Source organism: Cucurbita maxima, unplaced genomic scaffold (genome assembly GCF_002738345.1).
Source record: "Cucurbita maxima cultivar Rimu unplaced genomic scaffold, Cmax_1.0 Cma_Scf00022, whole genome shotgun sequence".
NCBI lineage: Eukaryota > Viridiplantae > Streptophyta > Magnoliopsida > Cucurbitales > Cucurbitaceae > Cucurbita > Cucurbita maxima.
The window spans coordinates 2104665-2130195 of record NW_019272038.1 but is presented as its reverse complement, the minus strand read 5'-3'; the positions used below and the strand labels follow the sequence as shown (position 1 = coordinate 2130195).

Below are 25531 nucleotides of genomic sequence, written 5' to 3'. Positions count from 1 at the left end.
ACCGATTTGGGACCACCTCCAAATCCACCCCCTTTGGGGCCCAGCATCCTTATTGGCACCGCCTCGTGTCTACCCCCTTCAGGGAAGGGCGAGAAGGCTAACACATCGTCTGGTGTCTGACTCTGATACCATTTGTAACTGTCCAAATCCTCTACTAGGAGATATTGTCTTCTTTGAGTTTTTCTTTTCTAACTTCCTCTCAAGGCTTTAAAACGCGTCTACTAAGGGAAAGTTTTCACACCCTTATAAATGATGGTTTGTTCTCTTTTCCAACTAACGTGAAACATCACAAAAAATTTATGAAATCAAAAAATTAATGGGCAAGTGAAGGGAATTGAAGTTGATCTAGATTTTATATTGGAGGGAATATAAACACACATATATATAGAATATTAAATTGTTAATATGATATATAATTGGTTTTACATGTGAAATTCAAATCAAATTAGATTAATTATAAAACTTCCTGTAATTTTGTATCTATGAATTAAATTTGTAAGAGATTTGATAAAATCACCCAAAAGAAATATAAAGCTAAATGTAGATAAGATGTCATTCATGTCTAGATCCATCTTAAAAAATAATATGGTTTTTATGTGAAGTAATGAAAAGAAAAAAGAAGCTGATGGCAAAATTTGATTTAAAATTAGAATCAGAACCTTCAAATTGCTTATTGATGGGCTACATCACATATCTTCGTCCCACTGAGAATGTATCCACCAAACGCATTCATCTGCATGAAGGGATGGGTTCTCGAAGGAAGAACCTGCATTATTATCAATATATAAAAAAAAAAATCATTACAAAAAATTAAGAAAATACACATTTTGGATGGCTTCATTCCACTCATTTAGATTCTTATCCCTTGTAACTGCGAATAAAAGACACAACCTAACTATATACGACAACTTGACGAGAGTTGATGGCTGATAGCTAAAAAGTAATTATCATTGAAAGCGATTCCTTCGCTCAAGAACTAGACTCAAGCGATTGTACCTACCAGTCAAGACACAAAGGTGGAACACTATCCCGCCTCTTGACCGAAGGGCCAATCCACCTCACACTCCCCCTTTCTTGAGACCGAGCTTGATTGCATCTGATCTAAGCCTATCGCCCGCCTGCCTGCGAATAAAAGACTCCTCCTCCTATCTATATTCGACCAATTGAAGAGAGTTGATGGCTGATAACTAAAAAACAATTATCATTGAAAGCAATTCCTTCGCTCAAGAATTGGACTCAAGCAATTGTACCTACCAGCAGTCAAGACAGAAAGGTGGGACACCATCCCGCCCTCTTGACCGAATGAACAACCAACCTCACACTCCCCCCTTTATTAAGACCGAGTTTGCTTGCTAAGCCTATCGCCCGCCTGCCTCCAACCTTCTATTGAGCCAACACTAGTTCTACTAATAAAACATTTTCCTTTCATTATGCTATTAAGCTAAGATTTTTCGTGTTATACATATATAGTTGCGTATCTCCCTCGATATGATGTTGGAAGGGTGATAATAGGAGTAAGAATCCTTTAAATTTAGATTATGATTCCTAAATTCTCTATTAACACCGCACTGTATCTCCTAGAGCTATATGATTGTTCCTCATTTTAATTCCTAAAATTTGCAGAAGAAATGTAGAACCATCAAACCTGGTATTCACGAAGCCAAGGTTCTGATATTTGCAAGCTGATTGCCATCTTCTCAAGCTGCAGTTTATGCATGCAAGTTGCAAGAGGCTGCATTTTACAAACACGATCAACTTGATCAATCTAGTGCATGCCATGTATAAAATAGATAGACTCACCCCTCGCTAATTCTTGGAGAGGTTTTGCCGACTCTGAAATTACTAAAAAGGGCATGACATATATGATAATACCAAAATTACTCTCAAACCCGTCCAGTTTTATCACACCACTTTTTACTGAAAAGGGCACGACAAAAGTCATTTTGGTAAAGACCAAATCACTCACAAACACGTCATAAATATTGAAGTCCTTGAGGTTAACTTCAAATATTGAAGTCCTTGGTAAGATTGAAGGTACATATACATACATACATACATACATACATATATATATATATATATATATATATATATATATATATATATATATATTCCCTTTTCAGAGAACCAACCTGAAGATACTGGTGATAGATAGCAAATGGGGCAGAATTTGCTACAAGAGGCAACAGATCTTTAACAAGGCCCCATGCATCCGACTGTGGAGCAGCAATTATTAGGCTGCAAGTATTCAAAAGAATTCAGTGAATTACTATACATGGTGAAAACAAATATTACCACCAAACTATACTCACCTTGTAAAACCATTTTCTTTCCATGATTTAACAACTTCTGGCGGTGCCTTATCTCCAGCCTTTGCGCATTTTAATACTTTAGTTAATGGAGAAACTATAGACTCTGAGTTGAGACCTGAAGACTGGTCTGTAGATGGTGGAGGGCCTTCATCCATGTTAACAGGTTCAGATGCCTCATCCTGTGCTTTAATCTTTACCAAAAATAAAAAGAAACAGGATTATTACTAAATGAATTTCGAGAATAACAATTTTTAAACTGGTACTTTTTGGAGGACTATTTAAGCGCACTTCTAAACATAGTATAAAGTCCCTTTAAAGTATTTTAAGGAATTTCAAAATCATTTTTTTGTGAGACCCCACATTGGTTGGGGAGGAGAACGAAACATCCTTTATAAGGGTGTGAAAACCTCTCGCTAGTAGACACGTTTAAAAAACCTTAAAGGAAAGTCCAAAGAGGACAATATCTGCTAGCGGTGGCCTTGGATTGTTACATATGGTATCATAGTCAGACACCAGGCGATGTGCCAACGAGGAGGATGAGCCCCAAAAGGGGGTGGACATGAGGCAATGAGCCGGCAAAAACGCTGGCCCCAAATGGGGTGGATTTGGTGGAGTCCCACATCGATTGGAGAAAGAAACGAGTGCAAGCGAGGACGCTGGTCCCCGAAGGGGGTGGATTTTGAGATCCCACAGTGGTTGAGGAGGAGAACGAAACACCTTTTATAAGGGTGTGAAAACCTCTCCCTAGCATACGCGTTTTAAAAACCTTGAGGAGAACCCCAAAAGGAAAAGTCCAAATGAGACAATATCGGCTAGCAGTGGGCTTGAGTCATTACACTTTTAATTGCACACCAGATACTTCTATAAGCACTTATAATCAAAAGCACTATTCAGCATCCTAAAAGTCAATTTGAAACTCGTCTTAAGAAAACAATGAGAAAAGAAAAACTCGACTTACATTGACTTCATGTTCACCATTAGAAACTTGGGATGAGGCAAGATCGGTAAGAGGTGAACGCATTATCCTGATGGATAAAAAGTTACTAAATGGTGTAGAAACAAATAAAATGTGTAATGCAAACAAGATAAAGAAAGAGGACAAAAGCAGCAAACCTTGCGCAAATTTCATCATCAAAGTTGAACATTCTTACTATTTCCATAGGATTTGGATTACTTCCAAGGTATGCATTGCATACAGAACCCTTGCCTGTAAACAAACCAACACAATTTAGCATCACATATTCTAAGCAAAACACACAATTGTAATTATCATATTGAAACTTGACACCTAATTATGTTTTTTCCCCTGTTTATTCCAATTATGCATATGGACACCTCGCACTAATAAAAGAGGCTTAGCCTTTTCCCACCCTAGACTAACCCAATGAAACAACACAGGTTTTAAGTCATTAAGTTTTCAACACGGTAAAAAACACGACCATGAAGATACCCTCAAATATTTCAAGCCACACTTACGACCTTCAGGAAAACTCCATATATTTCACACTAACAAAAATCAAAATTGAATTAGGGAGATAGTAAGACTGGAAAATATGGTAAACGGCATATAAACTATACGCATGAGCTAATACGACCCTAATTTTCTTGAGACGAGTACAAATAAGAAGCAGTCAGATTTGCTCGAATAATTTTAAGCCACGCCTATTTTACACCAAAACTTCTTTCCTTGCACATATAGCCCAGCTTTTATGCCAGGGCACACCATTCATTGAGGATTGACGGCCATTTTGAACAAAAGTGAACCACCACTTTATTAATGCCAAGAATGATAAAGGATGTGACCGACCTCCTAAGCGCTCAGCCACAGCTCCAGTGATAAGACCACCAACCATATCAAACACAAGAACATCAGAATTTGAAGTCACGTTGGCAAAAGAAAGAAGAAGAGACAGAGCATCCACTCTCAAGAATCTGAATCATAAGCAAGGAAACAGATCACATTAATACTGTTTCCAACATCAAACCATCAGAGAGCTTATGATGGAAACTTAAAATATGATAAATAATGTGAAATTCAATTATTATAACCAGGAGATGGACCAAGAAATTCATAGCAAGGGCAATAAGATGCTGTTACCTATAAAACATTATAATTGAACTTGAACATTAAGATGTGAACTGTGATATTACTGGGAAAAAAATCCAACTATTCCTTAAACAAATAGCAAGGTGGAAGATCAGAATAATATTATCACAGTGATAATTTCCAAACGCCAAAATATTGACCCAAATTAACGTCCTCATATGACACCATTTCTTTTAGTCATCTAATGAATAGAAAACGTGCAGGATGTTGTTACGACTAAAATAATTATTTTAGATAATGAGATGTATAATGAATGCTCATGGAAAGAATTAAAACTGAATGGAAAAAAATGGACAAGTAAGATTACCCGATTCTAGCTGGAAATTTCTTGAAGTATGCCTCACATATACTGCAAGATGGGGAACAGAAACATCAGCATTAAACAACGGAAACTGGACCATAATATGAACTCTACTATTTTCAAGATGTTACATATAGAAATATTCATGATTTTGATATAAACTAGCCATTATATATTATGAAAAAGTTTCTGGTATTTAAGTGTCATCATCGATACCTTCGAGTAAAAGGTCTCCTCAAAAGTACCCTAGGAGCATATTTCTTCTGTTTTTTGAGCCTATATTTCTCCTGCAGATAATATGAATTGGACGACTTTAGAAGGAAAAAAAAAACCGACAAACAAAGACGAAAATACTCAGCATATGAACATTCCGATCACCTGAGAGAAAACTGTTTTCTTTTCAAATGTTGCACTGTTGGCAATGAGAGCTTCCACAATTTCATCACCAGTTGCACCCTGACTACATATAAAGAGAAAGATTATGCATCTTGAACAATAACATAATTTTAAAAAACATGGTGGCAAGTTTCTTGAAATAAATCTAGAAAATGCTAAAGCCTTAACATGTTCTTGAACCAGTGGAAAAGTAAATCAATGTCTTACCTTCGCATTGCATCTATATCTTCACTAGAGAGGCTTTGTGCCTTATTATTGTCTACAAGCGCTCTGTTATCTCTCAGCTCATCTTTGACCACCTGTTCTTCCTTCATCTCCTCCGTTTCTTGACCATCATTGCGTTCGGAAACAGATGCCAAAGTAGAAGAACGCTTCCGTTAAAATTTTTGCAAAGATGAAAGCAATTCGTTGACAAAATCCATAGCAAGAAATCAAACCTTCTTCTCTGGAGGGCGTAACACAAGCCAAATGTTGACCATTGTCTCCACTTTCAATTTGAAACAACGAACCGAAAGGACGACCGATCAAGGGCTTTAGAGAGTAACTTTTATTCCCGATTTTCAGCGTACTGCAAATCAAAGTATTTTTGGTCACTTACTGAGCATTGAAAAACACAAATCTACACAATAATTTGGTGGCCAAAAACGTACGAGGCAGGCGAGAGTCGAGCAAAAACCAGTCGGTCGCCATCATTGATGTCGAGTAAAACGCTGCAGCCTTCCCACGCCACTCTAGGGTTTCGAGGCGATTCAGATGGAAGATTACTGGAGGACATCTTGAAACACTACTCAGGAATAGGAGTAACTTACAAAGCATAAACTGTAGAATCAAAATGAGTGAGAAATTGGTGTGTGTTCTGAGACGTTTAGGGTTTATGAAGAAGGTAACGGTTGGACGAACTGCGAAGGAAAGGGTTTTAACCGTTGGTGTTGTTTGTGGGCTTGAATGAATAGAAGTCCAACTTCAGTTGGACATGCTAGCGACCAAGTTTTTCCTACCAAAAAAAGGTCACAATCGAGAAGGGCTAAATAGTAATTTCTCTCCCATATATTTTTCTTTTTAATTTCTTCATTTTTACATGGTTAATTTAATTTCTAGACATTAATCTCCTTTATTTATTTATTTTAAATAATAAAAACTTCCTCTAAAAATTTGACAAAAATAGTGCTCGAGTAAATAAAGAGAAAAAAATAGAGCGTTTTCGATTTCTATACAAAATACTTGTCGTTTGTCGTTAGTGTAATTTATGTAATTTTCAAACTTAAAAATAAAAAATGTATTATTAAAAATTTTAAAAATTTGTAGGTTTAGATAAATATACAAAATTATTGGTTTATTTAGACGTACTTTTTACTGTCCAATATATATATATATATATATATATATATATATATATATATGCGGCTTGTACAATGTGCCACGTCAGCTAAGCCCAAAATATTTGCAAGAGCGAAATTGTTGCAGGCCATTCTCATTGTGAATGAAATGGGTTTGTGGGCCCAAACTAATAAGGAGGGATATTAAGTCTCATCGATTTTTTCAATTTATTATTTATTATTATTTTTTTATGGTTTAATATTTTTTAATTATGCCTACAATGTTTTTTTTTTAATTTTTATTTTAAAGATTTTCAATTATAATTTTCTTCATTTTAAATTTTTTAAAATTTTTTAATTACACGGATAATGTCTCTCATAATAATTTTTTAGAAATTCTAATAATTCTCCATATAAAAATATTTGATTTTCTATTTTAAGGTTGTTCGAATTTTTTTGTATTTTAAATATATTTTTATTTATTGTTATGGATTAATGATAAATTTACTCGATAACTTTGCAGCTCTACCAAGTTAATGTGAGTAAAATTAAGTTGAAAATTTTGCAAATTTTTAGAAATTTGGTACAGAACAAATTGAGTAAAATTTAAATAAAACTTAAGGAGCTGTTCATTTTTGACGTCACAATTGTAGGAACCAGCTGGGTGGCGCCGCCAGCTATCCACAGAATCAAACTTTGCTTATGCCACGTCCAAACCCCATACTATTATTTTATTATACCGAATTTACGAAATTACCCTTTCTACTATCATTTTCAAAAAATAAATAAATAAGAACAGAGAACTACACAGAGACAAGACACGTCACCTTTATTACAACAAAAGAGACAGTTTATGATATTCATATATCCTTAAAACACAAAAGCGTGAACGATTTACACATAAACGAGTTGAGAGACGGCGAACTCAGGGACACTTGAGGCGGCCGCCGTGGGTGGTCAAGCTGGCGTAGCAAGGGCACAGATGGTGGTTGCCGGAAGTCCCCGGCGGAACGCAGTTGCACCGCTGACAGCACGTCCCGCACGCCCTATGGCACAGTCTCGGCCTCGACGACAGCCGGCACCTTGCAGCACACGCGCCGCCGCAGTCTGGAACCAAACCGTTCAACTCCGATAAATTACAATAAATTAAATAAATTAAATAAATTAAATTAAATTATAATTACCCATTTTCTGAGGGCTTGGGGAGACCATAGCAGCTCCAATGGATTCCACCTGGAATTAAAATAAGGAAATTATGAGATTTTAGAGATTAAATTTAAAAAAAAAATAATTTAAAAAAAATGGGTTTGGGGTTTTACAGAGTGGAGGAAGAGCAGAGAGAGGAGGAGGGAAGCAATGAGAGCTTTGGAGGAGATAGCCATTTTGGAGATAATTGAGAGAGTGAGAGAGGGGGTAGCTTTTATAGCTAAAGGCTTTGGCTTTGTGGTTCAGTGAATTTATTTTATTTTATTTTATTTTATTTTTTATTCCTTACTTTAAATATTTTTATTATTTTGTTGAATAAATTAAAATAATTTTGGCTCCTTTAAATCATTACATAAATGGAGATACCAACTCTCCAGATGGAAGAGATATCTCACCGATTAAAAACAAAAGAATTATAATTTTTCGAGGCATCCCGATAATCGTTGAAATCACTCTGTAAGCTGCAATTAGCATTTTCAGGTCATTTTAACCTAAGAAAATGGTCTAAACACATCTTGATTAAGTTTTTTATTGATGTATAGCAGTGCCTTAATAGGTTTCGATTAGGGTTGAAATCACCCCCATAAGCTCCAATTTGACTCAACAAAGGGTTCAAATACATTCCGATCAAGTTTTGGATTGATGTGTAGAGCATTTTGATAGGTCTTGATTAACGTTGAAATCACCCGATAAGCTCCGGTTAATGTTTTTAGGCCATTTTGACCCAACGAAGGGACTAAACACATCTTGGTGAAGTTTTGGATTGATGTATAGCAGTATCTTGATAGGTCTCGATTAGGGTTGAAATCACCTGATAAACTCCAATTGAGTGCTTTCAAGCCATTTTGACCCAACAAAGGGTCCAAACACATCTTGATCAAGTTTTGAATTAATACGTGGAATTGTATGGACCGTGTTTGTTGAAAATAAAAAAAAAAATAATGAAAATAGACACTATAATACCCTGTCTAACTTATTACTAGCATAAAGAAAGGTATTGATACTTTATCTCCAACGCAGACATGTTTTTATTTTATGAAATATATAAAAAGACTATTTTTATAATAATTCTATTTTTGAAATTCATATTTGTTTTTTTTTTTTAAAAAAAAAAAACCTAATTGATTGCTTTATCCGCAAGTACTTAATTTTTTTTTTAATTCAAAAGAAATTTTGAATTTAGTAAAATATAATTGAAAGAACATTAAAATTTATTTATAATGAGATAAAATCTCAAACCCAATTTAAAATAATCTTAATTGTTTTTTTATAAAATAAAAAAATTAATTAATTTAAATTTTTAATATTACGTAATACTAAAATTTATATTATATTTAATTTAAAGCTATGAGCTTAGGGAATTGAGTTGGATAACATATTAATATTTAAAATAATGGACTTTGGTTCCAGCCAGGCGCCAGCTTTGCAAATTTGGTATTCTTGGAATGCGACCTTTCCATGGCAAAGGCGGCTAATGGTTTTATTTTTTTAACTAAATTAATAAAAATATCCATTAAGGTTTTAATTAATATATAAAAATAAAACTTTGAAAAAATATTATTAATGAAATCTATTATTACTTTGTTTCGTATTTAAAAAATATATTTTAGTTTTTAACTTTAAAAGATTTTAAAAAATATTTGTGAATTTTAAAAATAGCATTATAAAAAAATAAGTTCAATTAGATTACTCCTAAATCTTTTAATTTTACTTATGAATATTTAAAAAAAAAATGTATTTTTCAATTTTTTTAAAAAAGTTTAAAAGTGTTTTAAATTTTTTTAAAAATGTTTAAGGTATTAATAAATTTTGAAAATTCAATGTATTTTTATTAATTAGTATTTTATAAAATTTAAAATATGACTAAATATTTTTATTTAATTTTAGGTTTAATAAAATTCTTCCACTTTTAATTAAATAATCTATTAACCTTTCGATATATTTAAAAAATTACAAATCTATCCTACATAAAATTAAAAAATTAAAAAATCTTTAATCTCGAGAAAGAAAGAGTAATCAAATAAACTAATATAATAAGGGAAAAAAACACCTCGATAATTACTCTTATTCGATGACAAATTTATTAAATTTCAATTCCCGAACAAGTTGCATACTTTTATAAATAATTAACTATACATAACGTTGATCGAACAAGTAAAACGATCTTTCATCACCTCGTTAAACCAAATTAATGAGATTGTTGATCGATAATTAGTCTTATTCAATAATAGGTTCATTAAATTTTAATTATCGAGCTAGATGCAAATTTTTGTGAATAGAAATATTTCAATAATTAACAATATATGACGTTGTAGGTACCACAAACGTCCCAACACATGAAACGCTCCTTCGTAGTCATATCGAACTAAATAGATGCAATCCAGAGAGGCACGCCAACCTAAATGTTTTGGTCCAGTTTAACCTAACATTCAAATTTATATTCATGTTGAATAATTAATTAAAATAATAATAAGAACAAAATTAGGTTTTGTTTTGGTGCCAAAGTTAAGTGGGGAAAAGGAATATTAGAAATATTAGCTGAATAAAACAAGAAGGAAAAGTAGGGAATCGAAGCCAATTAGGGATGGTGATGATTAATAGTTGGTGTTAGGTATATATATATATATTTATTTATTTATTTATTAATTAAAAGATTGGCATTGCTCGCACGAGATATATACTACTCTAGAAACCAAGCTGTGAGACTTCAGTAAGTAATCTCGAACCAACTTCTTTATGAACTAACTTAATGTAACGTGCATGGGTTCTTTAGGTATTCAGTAAGTCGCCCCACTAATAAGGTTGGTAGTGCAATCCCATACATATGATGATGAAGCCTATTATTTAAACTTGTAACAAAGGTTTGGAAATCAAGATAGGGCAGTAGTATGCATTAAATTTCATTAAGTGTAGTTTATTTCATTTTCCTAGGTAGCATACCATATTTGCAAATTCTAGACAATTTTACACCTACGACATCATGTGAGATCTCAACTTACGAACAACTTAAGCCATTAATTTATTCGGTCTCGTTGTGCAAAGACCTCAAACTGTGCGTGGGCATGGGTTCATTTCAGTTCAATGGTGCATGCGTGGATTTCATGGTTTAGCTGATGATGCAACATGAAAAAAAAGGAGGAATACGACGAAGAAAGAGTAAAATATATATATATATATATATATATATATAATAATAATAATAACTTAGGACCATAATGCAACCAAATATAAGCTTTAAAAGGTAAAATTAGTATTAAAATTTAAAAGTTTTATTATTATTCTTACATGTTTTAAAAATACCCATTAATACAATAATTAAAAAATATTCATAAACTTTTAAAAGCAGTATTTAACATCATTTATTTTAATAAAAAAATTAAAAAAAATTATTATCATGTATTACCTTATAGATTATCTATAAATATAAAATTATTTTTAATCTTTCTTTAAAAAAAATTATTTTAAAACTTCAAAGAGTATTTTATATTTTTGTATTTTTTTTAAACAAACTATTTTTATTTAAAACTAACAGTAAAAATCAGGATATTTTTTAGTTTTTTTCAAAACAAAAAAAATAAAGGTATTATTGAAGTTTTTAAAAGTATTTTTTAAACCAATTATAAAATTTTAATTATATTTTTATTAATTAAGTGAAAATACCTGAAAGTAATAAATTTAGATGGTGAATAATGGAACAACAGACGTTGGAGCTAATCCTGATCCTGTTAGTCATTGTCCACCTGTGCGCCACAGCTGTAAATTATAGGAAATGACAAAAAAAATAAAAATAAAATATTTACCATATGGTGTTCTTTTAGATTTTATTTTATTTTTTATAAATTAGTAAAAATCTGAAATTAAAATAAAAATTATTTGAAGAATAATAATGGGTCCAATATTTAACAATAATTTTAAATTATGACATAAGCAGAAAATTTCTAACATTTAATTCAACGAAATTATCCTATTTCTATTCCGTATTTACTCTAGAAATTACACGTGTAACATTTTTAAATTATGTCTAATAAATGTTATTAATTCTAAATTTATTATAATTTATTTCTAATAAATGTTATTAATTATTAAATTTATTATAAACACTATTTCTACTTTTTTTCTTCTTTGTTATATATATATATATATATATATATATAATTTCATGTTTTAAAATTGCTGACATGTCTATTTTGTCATCAACTATGGAATGGATAGTATAAGGATATTTTTGTCATTTTAATATGTTGATTTCAAATATTTAACTCGAAATAATGGTAAAATAAGTTCACGTACCAAATTTAAGATAATAATTCGTAACTTGAAAATATAATAGAAATATAATTTTAAAATGAATATGAAAATGGAAAAGGCGGGGAAGGGAGACTGTAACAAGATCGGTGGACCTCAGTTACTCGTCTTCACGAAGATTTGATCTGCCAGGTATCGGTTCCGTCTTTAATTCGCTCTCTCTTTTGTTCCGATTTAAGAAGAACGCCGTGAAGTTTTTAGTCTGTTGTTGTTGAGAAATTTTGGGCGTTTCTGTGTAGTTGAAAGGGAATTTGGTTTTGCGAGATATGGAGCGAACGCTTGATGCATCGAAGTCGGATTTCAACATGAGTTTGAAGGAGAGACGATTTTTTTTGTCAAATTATATCAGGTTTTTTTTTAGGTTTTGACATTGTTGCATTTCACTCGATCGATATTTTTCTTATGTTGCCGAAATGACGAACAACGAGTTGCAAGATTTCAAACAATTTTTAGCCCTCTCTCTGCTAAAACCACCGATCCGTATGTTAGCGATCCAATATCTTTTAAATTCTTCAATGTTTTCTTTTTGAACTTTATAGTTGTAACTTTCAAATAGATTCAGGATGTTTCTTCAATAAGTTCATTATAGGTTGGAAAATCTAACGAAAGAACACGAAATTCCAAGACCTAGAGTTGCGAGATGCAGAGATTACGAGAAACGCTAGCATCCGAAAGGAGCTCTGAAAATCTTCTTGCTAATATGGAAGAACTTCAATCTTCGGATAATGAAAAGGATTGCACAAAAAGCAGGCTTAGAAAGTAAGTTGGAAAAGATTGAGGTTGATTCTAGAAAATTAAACGATGAAATTGGTAGAATCTTTCATGAGTTGGAAGTCTTAAGAAATCAAACTGGCGCATCGGTGTTAAGCCGATGCACATCTGGCTAGAAAACCTATGGATTAGGAGTGAAGGAAAAAGAAAAGCATCTTCTGCACAAGCACCTCGTGGCAATGGAGATTCTGGAAAGGTAAGAATTTCTTGTCTTGTTGCTTCAGCTATTACTCCTAGGCTTTGTTGTTCTCTTTATCTAAGTTTGAAGTTCTGTGTGCATATGATCCATTTATCAACTATAGCTATCCATTTCCAATTTCATTTTTTAGGAATGAGATGCTCATATTGCTCCAGTACAATTGTAATCTATAGAAACATGGGTCCTGAAAGAGAAACCTAGAACAAAGCAGAACTAAAGTTTACTACTAGTACACACGAGATTGAAAGAAAGTAAGAAATGTAATGGTCCAAGCCCCTAGATATTGTCAGGAATTTCCCTCAAGGTTTTAAAACGCGTTTACTAGGAAGAGGTTTGCATATCCTTATAAGGAATGTTTCGTTCTCCTCTTCAATCGATGTGGGATATCACAATCCATCCTCTTGAGGGTCTAGTGTCCTTGTTGGGACATCACCCGATGTTTGACTTTGATACCATTTGTAAGGAATGATTCGTTCCCCTCTTCAAACAAATAGCGAAGAGATTGAGAGATTTTTGCCTAAAAGAATATGCCTTTTTACCTCATGCTTGTGATCTCTCAATAATGTCAAAAATTTGTGAGCAATTAAGATAGACTGACTTAAACTGATATCACAATGAAAGAATACTGTGAATGGACAATCCTTCTAGGCTGGTTAGATGTAGTGATCGACAATCCTTGTGTTTTTGTGTTCTTCTTCCTCCATCTTTACAATGATATGATATTATTCACTTTGAGCATAATCTCTTGTGGCTTCACTTTTGGTTTATTCAAAAGGCCTCATACGAATGGAGATGTATTCCTTATTTATAAATCCATGATCAACCCCTAAATTAATCGATATGGGACTCCTCTCCTAACAATCATTGACATTAACATGTTTCATTTTTTGGTTATCAGGAGGACGGGAGCTTAAAACAGAAGAAAGACGTCGAAAGTGAATCAAAGACCCCTTTCAAATCTCTCAAATTAAGGAGCAGTATGCATGTGTAAGTTAGTACTCTCACAACATATTTGTGGAATTATTGAGAAGGTAGCAATTAAGAGGAACATACTGCAGGGAACAACGCAAAGCCAAAGCATCACGGCCTAATAATAATACGGTATCCATATTGATGGAAACCATTTAGAGTGGAAGTAAGGCTGATAAGATATCAAAACCAACAACACCACCAGCAACGCTGCCGCACCCCAAGGTGAGGCAGCGGCGCCTTCTGCGACGTAAACCGGCTCAAGCTTTGTTCTCGGAGTGATGATTACAAGACGACCATATCTAACAATCGAGTTTCCAACAAACACAAACACTAGAGGTAATAACAAGAAAAAGATCTTGAAATTGACCCTTGTTCTTTTCACCTGGGATCTGTAGCTTGAATATGATGACACAGATAGCAAAATGACCAAGATTCCAAGAACAGCAAGCAGAGGCCTTGGCGGAGGAGCTATGGAGGCCAAGGCCTGCTCTGCCCATCCTTGTTTCCATGATGGGCCTCTCCTCTCTCTTATCAACCAACCCATTGTTCTTCTCTCTGTGTTTGAGCTTGGGGAATTCAGAAGAATAGTGGTCGTATATATATAGAAAGAGAGAGAGCGATGAAGATTGTTTGTTAATTTGCTTTGGCATAAATTCTGTGGGGCCAATTGGTTCTTTCTCCATTTCACCTTTGTTTCTGATTCGACTTCACCGAATTGGCATCAGTGCCTGTTCGTAGTTTTCAATCATTTATCCTCTTATTTTTTTCCATCTGGAAAGTCCTTTATAATTTTTTTTGAGGGGGTTTCTGTAAGAGAATATGTTCTTAATTTTTGCATTTAAATCAACTTCTGCATTTGAGCAATCTTACTAGTGAACTCTGTAACGACTCAGGGTGCATTTGAGCAATCATACCCGTCTATTATTAGAGGAAGGTTTCTACACCTTTTTACACCCTTATAAATAATGTTTTGTTCTCCTCTTAACTAATGTGGGACATCAGAGTCCCACTAATTAAATAAAAGATTATATATATATAAATCAGTGAAACAGGCGAGCAACAAGAGCACCGACCATGGGTCCTCGACATAGGGGTAACAAATCATATGATCGGGTCTAGGTCTGTGTTCTCCGAGCTCGATTCGGGGATTCGCAGGACAGTGAAATTCGACGACGGCTCCGTCGTCGAGATTTTGCGTCTCGACATCATCCTATTTGTCGACAAGAGAGGCGAGTATCGTAAGCTGACTGACGTCTACTTCATTCTGAGGATCAAACGAAATTGAAAGTATAGAAGACCGTACAACTTCCTATTTTATGTATAAGTTTTTTTCCTTTTTTTGTTCTGATTTCGGTCTATTTCCTTTTTTAATAAATAAAATAAAATTCAAAATTTTGCCTTTAAAAATTTGTTATATTTTCTAAATTGAGGCTTTATTGTCCCAATAACAAGAACTTATCTTATTATTGTCTATTTTTCAAAGAAAAAAAAATAATTAAATACTAAAAACAGTAGAAAATCAGATTAGATAACCTTTCTATAATTTTATACATTTAACCTAAACATTTTTTCATAAACAACATAAACTTTAAATTTTTGTACAAAAATGGTAAAATTCAATTTTTTTTTTAATTTTTAAAAGTTATTATTTTATATATTTTGTAAATTTATCTAATGGCAAATAATATCCGACCATTATTATATATTTTTGTGAGGTTGAAGAATATTTTGGGGGTCAGGGGCGCGCCCCTGATTGATACTCCAGTCACTATATAATAGGTGGTCGGGATGGAGACAGGAAAGACTTTCAACGTAATTTTTTAAAATAGTTAAGACATGGCTAATAGATGGAGTAAGTTTGATTTTAAGCAGCGGTTTCAGTGTATTCTGTAAAGCTATTATATTTCAGCGTGTTCTAAAACGCTATTATGTTTAAGTGTATTCTGTAACGCTATATAATAGCCAATTTTATTTTGTATGAGTGTATTCTAAACTCGAATGGACAGTGAGATTTCTTCTGATCTTTCCAGTTTTCTCGGTCTTCCGTTAAAAGGGCGATTATGAAATGAATAAATAGGTCAAAGTTTGACTTTTAGAGACCAAGGTTAGACCTAAGCATGAGTTGGCCTTTGGGCTTGTTAGGGCCTCTTGACGGAGAGAAGAGGCTTAAACCCTAGAGGGGCATCCAGAATCTCTATACGGACGACACGTGTCACATCCCACATTCTTTGCCAAAATCCTTTCCTATTCTGGTTTTGTGAAACCCAGTAGTCTTCTTCAACCAAACACTCACACGCTCTCCTTTCGTCAAATTCTTCCTTCTATAAAAGCCCCATAATCACCTTCTTCTTCCTTTCTTCTTCAACCTTCCATGGAATTTTGCTTGCCCTAAACCTCCGAACTCCGCTCCCATGGCGGCGACTCCTCAATGCGCCTCTCTCGATTTCGCCTTTACTCCTAAAGAACACGAAGTCGCTCAAATCCTCCTCGAATTCTCGAAGAAATCCGTCGTTTATCTCGGATTTATCCCCGTCTGGACACTCCGACGCAAGAGATCCGCCTTAGTTTCCCCGCCGGAATCCTCTGCCTCCGTCCCTTCGCCGCCGTCCAAGAAGGTCAAGGAGTCCAGCCCGACCTCTCCTCTCGTCCTCAACTCCTTGCCGTTGTCTCGGAGTGAATCCGATGAACATACCAACGCTAAACACTCCAAGAAGAAGGCGTCTCTCGATAAGGTCTCTATTGCATTACCGATTGATTACTCTTCTTTTTCATTTGATTTTCTTGTTTAGACCTAATTTTAGTTATTTCTGTTCGTTGTTTGTGTTCTCTGGCTCTGATTTTGTATGTTGAGTTCTTATCGATGTTTTTGGATCTTGGATTCAGAAATCTCAGTTTGTGGAAGCCATTGACGAATTGACCAAGCAGAATCAAGGTTTGAAAGGGGTGAGTTTATTTATTTATTTATTTTTATATTTTTCTTTTTACCTTTTCTGGGCGCTGCAAAATTCGTTTGTCCTTTTCCTATATTTCCCCCCCTACTTTTCATACCCTCACAAATATTATCTTCTTCTTCTCTTTATTTATTTAATTTTCCATTAAAACAGGAATTTGAAGCTATGAAGCAACATTATAATCATCTGAAAGCTATCAATTCGGAATTGAAGGCCAAAAAGCAAGAGGTTCTTAATTTTTCTACTTGGAACTCTGCAGTCCCCAATTTCATTATCTTATTTTCTGTGGGCTCTGTTTCTGAATCAAAATCTTATTGTTCTTCTTCTTGTCCAGATGATTCTGGGTTCTAACAGTTCTAAGAACGAATCAGCAATTCCAGAAATAGGAACCTCAAGTTCGGCCATGGAAGTCGTTAAGCTGCTCACAGTCGAATCCTCAAATCATCAGCAGCCAGCTCCCATGGCGGAACAGAGTAATAATGGCAGTCAGAATTTTCAAATCCCGATTGGGGGAATTCCTTTCTATGATCCTTCTTCATTGAGCCCAATGGGGATTCCTGATTTGAACATCTCTCTTGAAGAAATCAACCAGAGGAATTACTCCAGATTCATGGCGGCTCGAGCTAGAAAGAACAGGATTCAGATCTGCAAGAACAAGAACAACGGCGTTACCAAATTGCAGACTCCTCCTAACAATCCCTGTATGTGATCACAGAGTTCAACAAATTTCACATTTTCACATCTTTTTTGATCTTAGGATTTCGTTCATCAATTTCTTTGATTGATGATGCAGAGGGCCTATTTTGATTGTGGAATTGGGTTAGATTAATATTTTTTTTTTGTTTGTAGATTTTTGACTTGGGTGTTGCTCCAATTGTAAAGGTAGATAGAATCCTAAGAGCTGCACCATGTGCTTTTTTTTTTCTTTATTAACATAATTATCAATATATAAATAATAAAAAAGTAAGTTTCCTATTACTTATTTGCATGGTGTTATATATATTTATTATTATTATAATTCTTTTAATGTGTTATTTTGTTGTTGATAATAGTGAAAGAAAATCGTGGGTAATTAGAGAATTTTCTATATCAATAAATAATAATAATGTTATTCCTGAATTTTAGGGTAGTAATTATGGAAATTTTGTTGATTGGATGGATGCTACAAAATTCAGCAATTTTGGAAGCTCATAGATTTGTGTACATATGTCAATAATATGTGGCTCTTTTTATTTTATTTTATTTTATTTTATTTTTTATTATTGTTTTTTTAATACATAAATGGTATTGGACATTTCTATTGTCCTATTATTTAATACATAAATGGCCTTGGACATTTCTGATTAGGCATGTAATGGGTGAAATAGAGCTCAAATACGTCAAAGATGCAAGACTAGCCTCCAATACGTCAAGGTTGTAATATCTGATCTACCTAAGGAAAGGTAAGAAAAGGCTCAACACCCAACTGGATCACGTCCCATTGAGACTGAACCAAATTAAATTTGACTTCGACCAAACTAGGCCTAATCTATGCAAATTTGTACACCAACCAAACCGAGAAAAGTATTTTAAAACTTTTTTTAAAAAAAAAATTCACACTAATGATCCAGAAATTACTAACCATTATTTAAATATTTTGATTTTTTTATTTATAAAATTAATTATAACTTAGTTAACAACAATATTTTTTCCTAAAAAAGAGCTATAATTTTGATAAAATTCTGTGAATTGTACCACAAGTTATTGGGTATAAACAATTAAAAAAAAAAAGAGAGAGAGAGAGAGAGTGTTTTGTAGTTAAAAAGAGAAATTTTTTATTGTTGTTGAAAATGTTGAAAATAGAAAATTTCCAATTCAGTCAAAGATGCGGAAATGATTAAATTTCAGAGCACCAAATTTGGTAATTCTATTGATTGATATTTTGCTGGAAAATATAGTAATTTTGGAAGCTCGGATATTGATTATTCCGTGCCTCTTTCTTTTACATAAATGGTATCGCCTTATTTTTTTTTATTATATTTTTTATAATATAAATAAAATCGATTTTAATAATTAATTAATTATGTTGATAGAGAATGTCATTTTTTGACACACTATTACTGTTTCTAAGACGTCATCTAATTTTTAAATTCGATTGAATGGCATGTTTTCTTGAAAGCACGAATCGACTATAGAGGATATTAAAAAAAATTGGTGATCCAAAAAATTAGATCAATCCAACCTAACCTTTAAGTGGGCAAAGGGCACCCTCTACTTCTACTTCTAACTAAAGTCGGAGTTGATCATTCGGACCTTTCAATTCATATATGTGGATCTCGGACCTATTAATGGAGATATTCCCAAAACTCACAGAAAAATTGGAAGTGACAAAAAACGGTTTTGAAAAAGAGTTTAACGATAAAGGTGTGTCCGCACTCCCTTGAGTGAATAAGAAAGAAAGGAGATTTCTCGAAGCAACCCCTCAGGTTCCAAACCCCCCAGGTTTCAAACCTAGGAGTCAACTTTTTGTTCGTAAAAGTTCTTAAGGGTTCATTGCTTAAGTTAACAAACTCCTACTTATTTTTAATTTTAAAAATTATTTATTGTTTAAGAAAATTGTATAAATTTTCTTTATTTTAGTTTTACTTAATTTCATAATTTTTTATAATTTATTTTTTAACCACTATTTTAACACAATTTTAAAATTTTTAAATGTAATTTAATTGAGATTATGAGGTAATTTTTTTTTTTTACTTCTATTACAAAACAAAATTTGAATAATTAATTCAAATAACCTAAACCAACCAAACTCAAATATTTTACCATTAAATTTGGATGGCATCATTATAAATTTAACCATAATTGTTTGGGTTAAAAACATTATAATTAAATTAGTGTGGAACTAACCTTATAATTATCCCATATAACTAATTCTTAGTTTAATCAAAACATGTTTATAAGATATTTTTTTCAAAAGCCAATATTAATTTAGTAATATATTTTTGCTTCAATTTCTAAATATTTAACCCAAAAACTTATAACACAGCAAAGAAGAGTAACCAAAATAATTATAATAATAATGAAATAAGAAACAAACAATAGATCCAAGAACATAAACAAGGAATTCAACTTGAATCAAAATGGAAGAACAATCAAATCAAATCAAATCAAATCAAATCACGCAGAGCATATTTTGTAGAAGAATTCTGGTAACGATATAGAGAGAATATAATGATGATATGAATCATACCAGGAATTCAGCTAAGCAGCGGCGGAGAGATTAATTTGCTACTGCTCGGCATAATCTTCTTCATGATCCTCAAAATCAGCTTCATCATCAACCGTTGCGTCCTGATACTGTTGATACTCAGCAACCAAATCATTCATATTACTCTCCGCCTCTGTAAACTCCATTTCATCCATTCCTTCACCTGTGTACCAATGCAGAAAAGCCTTCCGCCTGAACATGGCCGTGAACTGCTCGCTTACCCTTCTGAACATCTCCTGAATGGAGGTCGAGTTTCCGACGAATGTGGACGCCATTTTCAGACCCTTTGGAGGAATGTCACAAACGCTTGATTTCACGTTGTTGGGGATCCATTCCACGAAGTAGGATGAGTTTTTGTTCTGCACATTGATCATCTGTTCGTCTACTTCTTTGGTGCTCATTCTTCCTCTGAACATTGCAGAGGCCGTCAGGTAGCGGCCGTGGCGGGGGTCGGCGGCGCACATCATGTTCTTGGCGTCCCACATTTGCTGGGTCAGCTCTGGGACGGTGAGGGAGATGTACTGCTGAGAGCCACGGGAGGTCAGAGGAGCAAATCCAACCATGAAGAAGTGAAGACGGGGAAATGGGATCAGATTCACTGCCAATTTCCTCAGGTCCGAGTTCAATTGACCTGGGAATCTCAAGCAACATGTTACTCCACTCATGGTTGCAGAGATCAAATGGTTCAGGTCACCGACTGTTCATACAAACAAAACAGATATTGAGTTTATGAAAATGCTAAAACAGAGTATTCTACGAGAAAATTAGCTCATGAGTAGTGTTTCTTTTAAAAGTATCTAATATTTAATTTAGCAAATGACAAGAGAGAGAGAGAGAGAGAGAGAGAGAGGTTACAGCTAGGAGTGCTGAGCTTTAAGGTTCTGAAGCAAATGTCATAAAGAGCTTCATTATCAAGAACCATGCATTCATCTGCATTCTCAACCAGCTGATGCACTGAAAGAGTGGCATTATATGGTTCCACAACCGTGTCTGAGACCTTGGGAGAAGGGAAAACCGAGAAGGTGAGCATCATCCTATCCGGATACTCTTCTCTAATCTTCGATATCAATAGGGTTCCCATGCCAGAACCAGTGCCTCCTCCAAGAGAGTGACAAACCTGAAAGCCTGGCACACAAGCAAAGGACAAGAAACTCGACCAATTTAATTAAGAGATGGGAAAAATGTTGCAGTTCTACCATGGAAAACACATTATTTACAAAAACCCCACTTGGGATAAACTATATAAACAAATAGAAATTGGAAAAATGGTTAACAATTTGTTTCTTGGGCATCCCCATATTAGAGCAATTAAAAAAATCTACAGCACGCCAGGAACGAAGAACTCTAATCCCTGTCACACCTGTTTTCTGCAGCAAGTAATATGTCAAATATTAAGATCTTGAAGTAAAAAGGTCATGCTTTCACTTTTACTGCAATTTATACTTGCATTGTAATTTATCTCGGTGTGATTACTATTCATGAACGCTATTCATTTTGATAAGAAAAGGTAGTGTCGGTACGGTAACTCCAGAACACGACAATTATCCAATCATGGAGTGGTGGGTGTGGGAAAAAATAGTATTTTCTGACCATTAAAGTTGGCATTCTTTTATTTCAAGTTGAAATAGGTGGAATAAAATATTCCAATGGATTAAATGCATGAGACAAATGTGGGACCGACTCACCACTCAGCATTGTCCCCTTCACAAACCACACAAATCATATAGTTCAGTAAAAAAAACAGATCATAATAGTAAAGAACAGTAATTCATGAAAGCTTTAATTAATTAATAGCAAGGCAATTATTAGTATTGTTGAGGATGTTAAAAGCCAGTTGTAATTGCAATACCAAACGTGGTAGAGGATCCTTTCCTGTTTCTTTAGTCTCTAAGTATATTTTTGGGTATGGACAAAATTTGGTATCCCATCTTTCCAATTAGAGTGAAGAAGGCAGTAAATGGCGAGGAGAATTAGCAGTTAGCAAATCAAGATCGATGAACTTAATTTTCAATTGTTTAAAAGAAGAAAAGCAAATAATCGTGTTTTTCAAGGAAGAACAAATAAAATTGTCGGAGATTTAAAGAACAGTCAACTTTGTGATGTTGTCAAAGCAAATTAAGTAGGTAGTGGATATGGATCTGAGAAAGGTTACAGCAACCATCACTTTCTCCTTCGACTTTACTGATAACAATACAATAATAAGGAAATCAGAACAGTTGATTTCTCAATTTTATCATCTCCCATTGCTCACGTTAATAATGGAGATATTTTTGTTGTTCATGCCCTCTAGTCTTACCTTGCTTCGAGGAAAATCAAATCCGACGATATTTGATCGTTTTTTTAAAGTTTAAACCAAAAATTTGATAAGAACAACGAAAAGTCTTTCACATGCGTTGGATATACCAGAGAATATTGGACTGAAAAGTATTCAGGAAATTTGACGAACACGGAAGTATTGTTTTCGAAGCCTAAAATGCGATTCGCGAATTAGTTAAATAGAAACGAAAAGATTCTTTCAATTCCTGAAGCAGTATAATCAGAATGCAGGTCTAGATTCAATCAAAACGAACAGATTCTTTCAATTCATGAAGCAGTGTAATCAGAAATTCGGAATGTAAGCACATGTTCAATCGAAGCGAAAGGATTCATGAAGCAGTAAAATTAGGATGTAAAAGTAGGATTCACAAATGATTCAATCGAAACGAACGTATTCCTTCAAATCAGAAAGCAGTTTAATCAGAATGTATAATCGAAGAACAGAGCAGAGAATGTGATACCTTGCAAGCAATCACAGTTCTCGGCCTCCTTACGAACAACATCAAGAACGGAATCAATCAACTCCGCTCCTTCAGTGTAATGTCCCTTGGCCCAATTATTTCCAGCACCGGACTGGCCGAAAACAAAATTATCGGGGCGAAAGATCTGACCGTAGGGACCGGATCTGATACTATCCATGGTACCGGGCTCAAGATCCATGAGAACAGCCCTGGGAACATATCTGCCGCCAGAAGCCTCATTGTAATAGACATTGATCCTCTCCAATTGAAGATCAGAAGAAGGATCGCCGTTGTATTTTCCAGTGGCGTCGATGCCGTGCTCATCGCAGATCACTTCCCAGAACTTGGATCCGATTTGGTTGCCGCATTGGCCACCTTGAACGTGAAGGATTTCTCTCATGGTGTCTTATTTGAAGGAAATGGAAAACTGAAAGGCCTCTTGTTTTGATGAAAATGGATCGACGCGAAGAACATGAAGGCGAGAGTATCCATTATAAGACAGAGAGGGAGCCAGAAATTTGGGGGTTAATATGGTAATAACAACAAATGGCGGGATAATTTCAATGGACGTGGACCATTAGTTCTTTAACCCTGTCTGATCTAAATTGGACGGTTCTGATTTTGCTCCTGCCAAATTTTTGGAGGGGTCGATTTTTTTTTTTTTTTTTTATTCTTTATTTTTCTTACAATTCTTACCATTTTTTCTTTTTAAAATTAAATATTACATTACACAACAAAATTAAAACTAACTTTTTATTTTTATTTTAAACACTATTATATATGTGAGAAATTACGACCTAACCCCCTACCAAAATGAGCATAATTTAGTAGTAATTATTATGTATGTACGGTCAATCCCGAATCCAAAATTTTAAATTAATTAAACTAGAAAAAGATGATTAAATGAAAGTTTGTTTTTTAAATAAATAAAAAAGAAATTCTATTTATAAAAGAAATTAAAAAAATAATAATAATAAGAAGATGAAATCAAGACCGTCCAACGACCATGATTGGATCTGTCCGGGCCCAGTTAGAGGTGTGTGACAGCGAGACTACGCAGCGGAAACAAGAGATGGAACGATTCGCACGTTACGATGATATACTCGCACGTGCGCCTCCCATTAACTTGGGCCCACCTCCTCACTTATCTCACAACCACTTTTTGGAATTATCCCTTTTTTTTTTTAATATTTTCCAATGGGATTTTATTGACAAAATAATAATAATATATATAACAAAAGTGTCTTAATAATTATGATCTATAAAAGCATTCAAAAAAAATTTAAATGACTAAATTAAACTTTTATTAATTTAGCTGATGAATTTTTCTAAAATTAATTTGGATTAATCCAAATTTATTATTATTTTTTCTTGCCATTTATTTTAATTTCATTATTACTTATTTGATTATTTTATAATTGGGCCTACGTAGGTTTATCTATACTACAGGCCCAAAGTTTCTTAATTGGGCCTGTGTTAGTTTATCTGGACTGTAGGCCCAAGTTTCTTAATTGGGCCTTCTTAGGTTTATCTGGACTGTAGGCCCAAGTTTTCTTAATTGGACCTACTTAGGCATAGTCTTAATATTAAGTTAGTTTTGGGTCACATTTCCGTCAGTTGAATACTAAAAGTAAATCCGGCCATTTAGTTTTAGGTGTTACCGAGCATCCAACCTCTCAATATTGCTTGACACGAAAATGCTTAAATCAAAGAGAGAATATATAATTTTTAAACAAAAGTCAAAGTTCTAAAAAGTCAACTCCAAAATTACCATATTGCCCCAAATTTATATCAGATAAACACTTTCATTGATGGAAGCATCGAACAAATTAATTAAATTCAATAATCACGAGTTTCAAGGTCACGTAGATGAAATCTCGATCGTCCAATATAGTGAGTGGACTTTTTTTGTCGAATCCTCTAGGAATATACCGATAATACTCTCAGCCATTGTAGGAAGCAATTCAAATTACATAATTTTGGGAAAAAAAGTCAACCTATTATTTAATTTTATTTGGGCAACCAAAGCCAAAAGTCAAATAAAGTGATTTGTTTAGAGCATGTTGCAAGCATGTGGCAATTTTCATCTTAGTAATTAATAATTGACACTTGAAATTTCTTTTATATATAATTATTTAAAGGGTTGTTTCTAGAATGGTTGGAAAATATTTTTGTATTTTTTATAATTAAATTGCCATCAATATATATTTAAATATTTATTTAGTTTTCATTTCTTCCACTTTTAATTTATTTTAAGAATGACATGTTTTTATTATAATAAATTCTAAAATTTATGAAAAGTGATAATTAAAAATCTGTTATATTAAATTATATTTTTAACCATTCAACATATTAAGAGCAAAATTCGATCCACTCATAAAAAAATAATTTATTTTATCGGTTAATAATAAATATTTTTTTGATAAAAAAAAATATTATGGCTAAAAATGTAATTTAATAATTGCATCAATTTATTTATTTGATAAATTGATCACATCTACAAATATTAGAATTTGTCAATATATATATATATATATATATATATATATATATATATATATATATATATATTTTGCAATTAAACCAAGAAAAAAAAAAGTAAACGCAAATTTGCAATATTTTATTTTTAACAAGCTTATAATAAGCTCTGTGTTTTTTTTTTTTTTTTTTT

At 33.4% G+C, this 25531-nt stretch overlaps 4 protein-coding genes across 4 annotated transcripts; 1 reads left to right on the top strand and 3 right to left on the bottom strand.

Moving 5' to 3' along the window:
* Positions 1-519: 519 nt before the first annotated feature.
* Positions 520-6100, bottom strand: LOC111496211 (tRNA (adenine(58)-N(1))-methyltransferase non-catalytic subunit trm6). Its single transcript, XM_023146578.1, has 13 exons — positions 5767-6100; positions 5554-5684; positions 5324-5441; positions 5099-5180; positions 4937-5007; positions 4727-4768; positions 4120-4244; positions 3426-3519; positions 3271-3337; positions 2313-2503; positions 2133-2238; positions 1646-1732; positions 520-766 (listed from the first exon to the last, which is right to left on the bottom strand). Exons 1-13 carry the CDS (start codon positions 5889-5891, stop codon positions 671-673), a joined length of 1335 nt encoding a protein of 444 aa, XP_023002346.1. The 5' UTR covers positions 5892-6100; the 3' UTR covers positions 520-670.
* Positions 6101-7222: 1122 nt separating this feature from the next.
* Positions 7223-7860, bottom strand: LOC111496372 (snakin-2-like). The gene is made up of 3 exons (XM_023146795.1): positions 7752-7860; positions 7617-7665; positions 7223-7539 (listed from the first exon to the last, which is right to left on the bottom strand). The coding sequence occupies exons 1-3, from the start codon at positions 7812-7814 to the stop codon at positions 7358-7360; spliced, it is 294 nt and encodes a 97-aa protein (XP_023002563.1). The 5' UTR covers positions 7815-7860; the 3' UTR covers positions 7223-7357.
* Positions 7861-16161: 8301 nt separating this feature from the next.
* On the top strand, positions 16162-17703 carry LOC111496295. Its single transcript, XM_023146697.1, has 4 exons — positions 16162-16617; positions 16769-16828; positions 16990-17064; positions 17171-17703. The coding sequence occupies exons 1-4, from the start codon at positions 16297-16299 to the stop codon at positions 17543-17545; spliced, it is 831 nt and encodes a 276-aa protein (XP_023002465.1). The 5' UTR covers positions 16162-16296; the 3' UTR covers positions 17546-17703.
* A 2162-nt stretch (positions 17704-19865) lies between these two features.
* LOC111496210 (tubulin beta chain-like) lies at positions 19866-23343 on the bottom strand. Its single transcript, XM_023146577.1, has 3 exons — positions 22861-23343; positions 20939-21208; positions 19866-20780 (listed from the first exon to the last, which is right to left on the bottom strand). The coding sequence occupies exons 1-3, from the start codon at positions 23258-23260 to the stop codon at positions 20104-20106; spliced, it is 1347 nt and encodes a 448-aa protein (XP_023002345.1). The 5' UTR covers positions 23261-23343; the 3' UTR covers positions 19866-20103.
* Between the last annotated feature and the right edge of the window lie 2188 nt (positions 23344-25531).

What these genes read in the sequence shown, in the direction of transcription:
- LOC111496211 (XM_023146578.1), bottom strand. Translation starts at nt 5,891, where the DNA reads ATGTCCTCCAGTAATCTTCCATCTGAATCGCCTCGAAACCCTAGAGTG. An exon ending in TGTGGCTGAGCGCTTAGGAG is followed by an intron (nt 3,520 to 4,119) that starts GTCGGTCACATC and finishes GTTTGTTTACAG; the next exon opens with GCAAGGGTTCTGTATGCAAT. An exon ending in TCTATCACCAGTATCTTCAG is followed by an intron (nt 1,733 to 2,132) that starts GTTGGTTCTCTG and finishes TGTAAAATGCAG; the next exon opens with CCTCTTGCAACTTGCATGCA.
- LOC111496372 (XM_023146795.1), bottom strand. Translation starts at nt 7,814, where the DNA reads ATGGCTATCTCCTCCAAAGCTCTCATTGCTTCCCTCCTCCTCTCTCTG. An exon ending in CTCTGCTCTTCCTCCACTCT is followed by an intron (nt 7,666 to 7,751) that starts GTAAAACCCCAA and finishes TTTTAATTCCAG; the next exon opens with GTGGAATCCATTGGAGCTGC. An exon ending in CCCAAGCCCTCAGAAAATGG is followed by an intron (nt 7,540 to 7,616) that starts GTAATTATAATT and finishes GTTTGGTTCCAG; the next exon opens with ACTGCGGCGGCGCGTGTGCT.
- LOC111496210 (XM_023146577.1), bottom strand. Translation starts at nt 23,260, where the DNA reads ATGAGAGAAATCCTTCACGTTCAAGGTGGCCAATGCGGCAACCAAATC. An exon ending in GAACTGTGATTGCTTGCAAG is followed by an intron (nt 21,209 to 22,860) that starts GTATCACATTCT and finishes CTTGTGTGCCAG; the next exon opens with GCTTTCAGGTTTGTCACTCT. An exon ending in AAAGCTCAGCACTCCTAGCT is followed by an intron (nt 20,781 to 20,938) that starts GTAACCTCTCTC and finishes TTGTATGAACAG; the next exon opens with TCGGTGACCTGAACCATTTG.
- LOC111496295 (XM_023146697.1), top strand. Translation starts at nt 16,297, where the DNA reads ATGGCGGCGACTCCTCAATGCGCCTCTCTCGATTTCGCCTTTACTCCT. An exon ending in AGAAGGCGTCTCTCGATAAG is followed by an intron (nt 16,618 to 16,768) that starts GTCTCTATTGCA and finishes TCTTGGATTCAG; the next exon opens with AAATCTCAGTTTGTGGAAGC. An exon ending in AGAATCAAGGTTTGAAAGGG is followed by an intron (nt 16,829 to 16,989) that starts GTGAGTTTATTT and finishes CCATTAAAACAG; the next exon opens with GAATTTGAAGCTATGAAGCA.